The sequence below is a fragment of the Anastrepha obliqua genome, chromosome 3 (assembly GCF_027943255.1).
Source record: "Anastrepha obliqua isolate idAnaObli1 chromosome 3, idAnaObli1_1.0, whole genome shotgun sequence".
In the NCBI taxonomy this organism is placed as follows: Eukaryota; Metazoa; Arthropoda; class Insecta; order Diptera; family Tephritidae; genus Anastrepha; species Anastrepha obliqua.
The window spans coordinates 108,846,655-108,854,608 of NC_072894.1; the positions used below are offsets into that span (position 1 = coordinate 108,846,655).

The 7,954-nt window shown below is 38.8% G+C and overlaps 1 protein-coding gene across 1 annotated transcript; it reads right to left on the bottom strand.

The window, feature by feature from the left end:
• Positions 1–2,581: 2,581 nt before the first annotated feature.
• LOC129242149 (somatostatin receptor type 2-like) lies at positions 2,582–4,264 on the bottom strand. The gene has a single exon (XM_054878713.1). It carries the CDS (start codon positions 4,262–4,264, stop codon positions 2,582–2,584), a length of 1,683 nt encoding a protein of 560 aa, XP_054734688.1.
• Positions 4,265–7,954: the final 3,690 nt, after the last annotated feature.

Here is a 7,954-nt window from a genome sequence, read left to right on the forward strand (position 1 = left end):
CACTTGCAAAAATTATATATTATGTAAAGCTTCCGATAGAGTGATTACTTTTGCGCCGCCTTGTGTATTTGTATAGACAAGATTTAGTGCCTCTATTTCTTAGTTTCCTCTATTTCTTAGTTTCTGAAGGGTGTTGTAGTTTTACCATATATTTTAAAATTTGAAAATTCTTTTTGTTTCTTTTTAAATTTTTTTCTATTTCTTTTAATTTTGCTGTAGTCTGTGGTCAAAGTCAATTAGAAGTGCTTTTCAATACTTTAGCTTAGCGGTAGTTGAAATTTGAAAAGAGATACCTTTTGTGCGAAAAAAATTTCCAGCAGCTTTTGCTTTTTTCTGCTTAACCGTCGGCATTTTCGCGCACAAAAATTATAGGACGTCATATGATTGAAGTTTTCTCATCGCATATTTTTCACAACCAATTACCGCTGGCGCCATTTGTTTCAAAACTGCGATTTTCTGTTTATACAAAGAATATTTTAAAATGCAGTTTTTACATTTATTAATAAATACTTAATTTATTTAATTATTATATTTTATTTTAACTTTTTTGTTTTTCATTTTTTACTGTGGTTCTTAATTTATTTTCATTTTTAGTTTATTAATTCAGAAATTGTTTTTCAGAAAATTCAAAATTGAATTTTCATTTCTAAATAATTAATTTCTATAAATTCTTTGTTCTCCGCTATTACGACTTTTTATTATCATAATTTTTTTCCCAAAAATTTTCATGTCGGTTAGTCTAAAATAATTGAAAGTTATTCCACTTAATTCATATTAAATCTGGTTTTATTCAATTCGCAAATGCAAATTTACAACAAACGTCTGTATTTTTGGTAAAAAAAAATTGCATGCAATTGTTTTTGTATTCAGTCTTCGCGTTCGGAAAATTTGCGTCAATGTTTTATTACCTTAAATTCCATGGAAAAAACCAATTCATGACAAAATGAAAAACAAAATATGCAGCACATAAAAAGTCTATACTCTCAGTTGAAAATTTTCGCGTAGGCATCCTCGGTTAGGTTAGGATATGGTTGCAGTCGGTCTGCACGACCAACTCACTTAGGCCTTACAGGTCCGTTGTGATACCACAGTGCTGCACGGGAACCCCATTTACTTTCCTTCGTGAAACCATTTTGTGGCTCTTATGAAACGCAGAAATGATCCCAACCCTACGCCAGACAGGTCTGTAAGAGAATTGAAAAAATATTTACCTAGACAACCTGCTATCAGAGCTAGAGCTGGACAATTGCAAAGGAAGTGCTCAACTGTTTCTTCCGCATCCTTATCTCTACAACTTCTGCAATATTCATGGGAGAAAATTCCTAATCTCGAGGAATGCCTGCCAAATAGCCAATGGCCGGTTATACAAGCCACGACCTTCGAGATATCATCTCTTGGGAGACTAAGCAATTCCTTTATCCTTTTATTGTTCATTTGCGGCCATGGTAGCCTAGCTGTTACACATGTACTCGTATCTTCATCTCTCCATGACCTATTGGCATCTTGGGTAATGTTGTTTTTTATTATTAATTTACTCGTGGCCAAAGGTACTCCAATGGTACTTTTATCACAGAAGAGTTGAAGAGCAGTACCTTTTCTGGCTAGCTCATCAGCTATACAGTTTCCCTCAATATCGCTGTGCCCCAGAACCTAAATAAGGCTGACCTTGAATACGACACTAATATCATTTAGAGCTGCCCGGCATTCCTGTGCAACTTTCGATCCGATCATTGATTTGATGGCAGAATATATTTAGAGTTATTTTTGTTCCGGCATGCGTATTTAGATATGTAGCCACTTCTTTTATAGCTAGAATCCCTGCCTGATAGACGCTGCAGTAATCTGGTAGTCGAACGGATAGTTCCAGTTCTAATTCCTTCGAGAAAACTCCATAGCCAACTTTATCGTCTAGCTTGGAACCATCTGTATAAAAATTTAATTCCCATCTCCATGGCCTTGGTGTCTGCCACTCCGTTCTTGTCGATATACTCGTCGAAGGTGAGTAGAGGTGAATAGAGTAGTCTAGGCATCCTCACTGCAAAATTACTAAGAAATCTTTCTTTCTTGTAAATTATTATGTAAATTTTTCTACACCAATGAATGCAAAAATAATTAAACAGTTAAAAGTAAATAATCATAGGAAATTGCAAAATACTGCATTGAAAGTTGCTCCGAAAAAGAGTTTCTCCTGAAAATTATTATTTATTACTTTTATATTTTAATAGGTAGAAATATGAAAAAATTCCTAAAATGAAAAATAAATATTCTTAAAAATATTTTTTAAATTTTTTACTAATAGATAGAAATTCTAAATACATTTATTTTTATTTTTTAATTTTTTCTGAAACTAATAGAAGTACCTAATAATATATTTTGCCTTCTTACTTTCGTAAGAGAAACTCGAATTTGACAGGTTTTCATATCAAATATTACTATAAATTCTAAATATATTATATTACATTAATTTTTATTTATATTTTATTTTATTTTTTTTGCCTTATCGGTAGTAAATTTTTATACTAAAATCATAACTTTTTAATAATCAGTACAAAACACCTAAAAGTATGCAATCTCCAACCATTTACAAATCCGTTTGCAGGACATTACCGGCGGCATACTCGCGCTCGACCAGCGCACACGTAGGACGCTCATTCTCTAGCACGAGTATTATCTCCTCACCCTCAACACTGGCCGCCCGCATCAATTGCCGTCCATTCAATTGCGGCGCCCCAGCGCTCCCATCTGTTGACACCGTTGTCGTCGCCAACATCATAGCTGTCACATTTTCGCCACCCACCGGCGCTGTGGTTGTCGACGAAGTAGTTATCGAGGAGTTATTGTTGGCGCTAGTCGTTGCTACGCAATTCGGTTCGTTTAGCTTGTCATTGAGCATACGCTTTTGACGACGTTTACCGCTGCCCTGTTTGGTGAGAAGACTCGGTTCGGCTTGCAATTGTGCATTTACTTCGCTCTTAGTCATACAGGTGAAAGCTTTGAAAAAGCTCTTGCGAAAATTATCGCTGAGGAAAGCGTAGAGTATTGGATTCATAGCTGAGTTCGAGTAGACAAGACAAAATAGTAGCAGGAAAATTAATATCTCGAGACGCGAGAGATGACTTTGCATGGGATTTGAATTGATGAGCGCCACCTGTGAGATCCAATATGGCAGCCAGCAGAGTATGTAGACGGTGATGACGGTGAGCACAAGTCGTGTAACTTTGCGATGTGAACGCTTCTTTTCTTTCGATTTATGCTTGGAGCCGACTGTGTGTAGTTTTCGTATGACTAAATAGTAGAAACATAAGATGAAACAGAGCGGCGTGGCGAAACCGAGAAAGAAAGTGTATAGCGTGAAAGTGGTCGCCGAGTGTTTCTTATACGTTTCAGGCCATTCTATGTTACACGACAGATTCACACCATCTTCTTGGATCACAGTACTCGCATAGAGTATCACCGGTAACATAAGCACAGCCGAGGTTAGCCACGCAATTGCCGACACCATCTTGGCAATGCGCTGTGTGCGGAATTTAGGCGAGGAAATCGGATGACAAACCGCAAGATAACGATCGGCGGACATGATGAGCAAAAAAATGGATGAAGTGAACTGCGTGATCGAAGTGCTCACCATGTAAGCCTTGCACATGAAACCGCCAAAGCGCCAACTACAAATGCGCATTGTGTAGAGCAGAAAGGGTATGCCGATGAGGAAGCACTCGTCAGCGATGGCCAGATTAAGTATATAGATGTTGGTGACCGTTTGCATCTTCGAGAAGCGCAGCACCACATAAATGACAAGTGTATTGCCGAATAGGCCGACAAGGCAAACGAGCGAGTAGAGTACGAGTGTGGCCAGATCGGCGAAAGAGTTGCGGTGCTCCATGCAGTGATCATAGAAAGTGCGTTTGGGTTCAGAGCGCTGGAAACTTTGTGCAAACGGATAGGTTATATTCACAGTTGGCGTTTTGCGCGTAGAACTGACACTTTCCGGAAAGCGTGCGGGTCTTACGTCCAACCACATTTGCTTCATGCCCAGCTGATCGGCATTTGCATCATCACTGATGGTGGCCATTTGTGTTGTACTCATCACGCGTATGCGTGTGACGCTGTGCGCGGTGACTATTTCCGCTGTGTTTCTCTCACTTTTCTCAGCCACATCAGCTGCCAAACGCGCTGTGGCCTCACCCGCTGTTTGTAGACAATTGAATACCAACAAAGCGCTACTGAAGAAAATCATTGTAACTCCAGTTGACGGTGGTCGCCACATTTTTGTGGTATTGAATACACGAATGGGTTTGTGTTTGATTGATTTGACGTGGATGGACAGGTGACAGCTGTGAGGTGGTTTTAATGCTTTTACGCTTCAATAAAATATGCGTTGAAGGATATCATTAAAATATTTTGAAGGTTTCCTTTTTGCTGACTTTGACTTATTGTTGTTGTTGTTGTCAATTAATGCGCATACACTGTGCTTTGTAGGTGTGTGTGTGGGCGCAATGAAGCGTTGCTGAGTTGACCTGCAAGCAAAATATCAAATTGAAAATTCAATAAAGTCAATACTTGTGCAAGGTAATGTAGCGTAACTTAAGGCGAATATACGAAATACGTCATATAGAACTTTAATATTGTCTCAATATTATAATAAGTTAAAGGATTGATAAACAAAATTAAAATTTTTCTTTTCCTGCACTTACAAATTTTCGTCAGTTCAGCTGCCGCTTCAACTCTTCCCTATTTTCTTGCCCAAGTTTGCACTTCAATGAACACTCATGCATAAATACTATTGACACCATTTCACCTTAAATTAAATTTGCACCTTGAACGTAAGGATGCCAGCGAAGGTTTTTAAGCTTTCACGCCTGAAGGTATGCTATAATGATGCAGAAAATGCCTAATTTGCTGAATTTCACCTTCGATGGAAATATGTATTGACGTTTTTTAAATTAAAAATTGTATACAGTGAGGTATTAATTCACAGTAGCGAGCATTGGAAAGTATGCAACTTTAATTTATTGTTACTTTTTTGAATGTCTATTTAAAAAATCAGTAGTACCGAAGCAGGTTTGTATTGAAAATTAATCAATTCGGTTCTAAGCGCTGAGCGCTGCATATAGCGACATTTAAACAGAGTAAATAGCAAGGTTATAGCCTATAATGAACTAATTCTTAGTCTTTGTTTAATTTTTTGAAGGAATCTGTTGACTTTTATGGGTGAAAAAGCTTAAATTTACATACAAAATTGCGAAAGTTTATGTAGAAACTAGCGAAATCACATGCATTTAGGAAGCAGCACTTTCCATAAAATTAAAAAAAAATGGTACTGGTTTTCCATGGGAATCAAGAAATTTATTAAATTTTGAGACTTTTACCACAATATTTCGGAAAAACATGATTTGAAAATACCTTGAAAAATCGATTTGTATACATAAAATTAGTTTCTGAAAATATGTTTTACAAAAAAACAAAACTCTTAAAATGATTGAAGAGTTTAAGTTTAAAATGTGTGCATAAAAATGTTTAAAAAATTTATATATAGAAAGAAATAAATGATTAGGAAAAATATTGAAGTCAAAAAATTAAAGAGAACGCTTAATTTTAGTAATAAATGAAAAGAGTGATGATTACTGAAATCATACTTTAAAAGTTCAAATTGGCCAGTCATTCAACTGAGTCAATCAAAGGAAATTTTCTTCAGAAGTGAAAGGTTCAAGGCATACAAAGAAAGAGGGAGAGACCCGAGAGGGAATGAGAAAGAGAGAGAGAGAGAGAGATAGAGCGTTTCTCACCCGCACAAGCACAGTGATTCCAGGACCGCAATAACGGCACAAACTACTGCAAGGCAATACCAATAAATCCGACGCTGGAATGGATAGCTCTTTATAATACGCACAAGCACTAACCAGGAAATTACGTTATATCTTTTTTCTCTTTCGCGGAACGAATTTTTCCACAACGCTGCATGACCGTGAAATTTTACTCTCCATTCTCGCTCGTCCACCGACGCCTAAGAAGTTTCCCTTCAAAATGACAAAAACAGAATCTAACATCTTTTTGTTTTGGCTGACTTTAAGCGACTTGCTGAAAACTGGCTTATGGTCACCATAAGTTGACTGTTGTATTATTACTACAGTTTAACACCAATATTTTTTCTCTTATGCATACCTTTCAAAAATTTGAGAAATACTTTTTTTCGGGTTTGTTGCACAGATTAATCAACATACAAAATTCTAGCCGAAAAGGGTAGTTTCGGGAGTCCATTTTGAGGTGAGAAGTACCTCAAGTGTTTTATCATGTAAAGGGTAAGAAATGCCGCCGAAGTAACGATGTGTATATGTCATAGGCGCTGATGCAGGTCTAACGCATCCACATCGTCGAGGGAGGCATGAGGCAACATCAATATGGACTAATTTTAAAAACTCAAATCTTTTTTTGTTACTTTTGTTTTGTTTTTGTTGGGACAACTAATTAAGTCCATCGTACCACACTCGAATTCTCTTTAAATTTTCTTTAAATCTACTCGACCTCCGAAGAAATTTGAGCAGATCTTGTGTTGCTAAGGAGCCCAGGTGATCGCTTCTTAACACATCAGTGCAAAACACCTCAAACTTGATTCAAGCGTAAACGGGGCAGACGCACAAGAAGTTGTCCGCCGACTCATCCCCCTCTTTACAAACTGGGCAGAGTACACTGTCTGAGATGCCCAACCTTTTCCATGTGCTTCGCCTACAGAAAGTGTCCCGCTATAAGTCCAACCAGCTGTCTGAAGTCCCTTCTGCTTAATGACAGGAGGATTTCCGATAGTCGATCGGACATGACAGGTAACATCAGCTTTGTCTATCTGCAGCCTCTCTCAACCTCCCAAGCTCGCTTAGAGTAACCCGTTTGCTAACCGTGGCTTTGGTGGCTGCAGAAGGGAGTGACAGAATGGGTTCCGGGCCAAAGAAGTTGGCCTCAGAACGCATCCTATCTGCAGAGTAAGAGGTCTCGTTAGCCACGATATCCACACGTCCCGGGATCCATGTTAGCATCAGGCTATTATGTCGACCGACATAGCTCAGCCTGGATTTACAGGACTCGACTATCCCTGATGTGGTTGGGGGGCTGTCTAAGGCCATGAGCGCAGCTTGGCTCTCGCTACAGACACATATAGACCTGCCTCTTCATCTGTTTTCCACAATAAAGTTCATCGCTTCTTGAACAACATACAGCTCCGCTTGAAAAAACACAGATGCATGCCTTCAAAGAGCAAAGTGCAGTTTTGTCCTGCTGGATTCCACGAAGACCCCAAAGCCGGAGCCGTGCTCCGTTATGGAGCCATCTGGAAAAATGCGAAAACAGTGTTTGCTGGGCTCATTTTCAGGGTTTGCCAACAATTGAGTCTCTGGCAGTACCACACTGTATCTCTTTTCAAGTACAGCTCGTACTGGCATGGGGTCAAGGGGCATGGAGAGAATCATTGGATCGAAGTGCATGCCTTCTTTGATTTCCAATGTCGGACAGTCATGTCAAGGCCTCTCCTTGGTGAAAGCATCAAGTGGTGGTAGACCAATCAGAGCAACTAATGCCGGGCCTGAAGTAGCTCCGGTGCAGCAGATGGTCACAGTGCATTGTAGTCTTGATAAGGTTCTCCTGACTCATACGAGAGAGAGTCTACTCTTCAAGACCACTGATGCATAGGTGATAATAGGTCTTATCATAGCCGTGTAGATCCATAGGACCTTGCTAGGAGAAATATCCCACGAGCTGTTGCTAATACTTAAGGAGTGGTTGCCTGATGGCAAGGAATTCACGTTTAGGCATGATTTAGCATCACCTTGGCCGGTGCATTCGAAAACCTTTGGGAAATCACTAAGACGGAAATAACCAAATGGGTGTTAACTACTCAGAAAATGCTAATAGAAAAATAAAGTCATATTGAGATATCCCCAAAATAAAAGAAATTATGCACAGTCGCTTA

Excerpts from the sequence above, each read along its gene's own strand:
- LOC129242149 (XM_054878713.1), bottom strand. The coding sequence starts at position 4,264 with ATGTGGCGACCACCGTCAACTGGAGTTACAATGATTTTCTTCAGTAGC.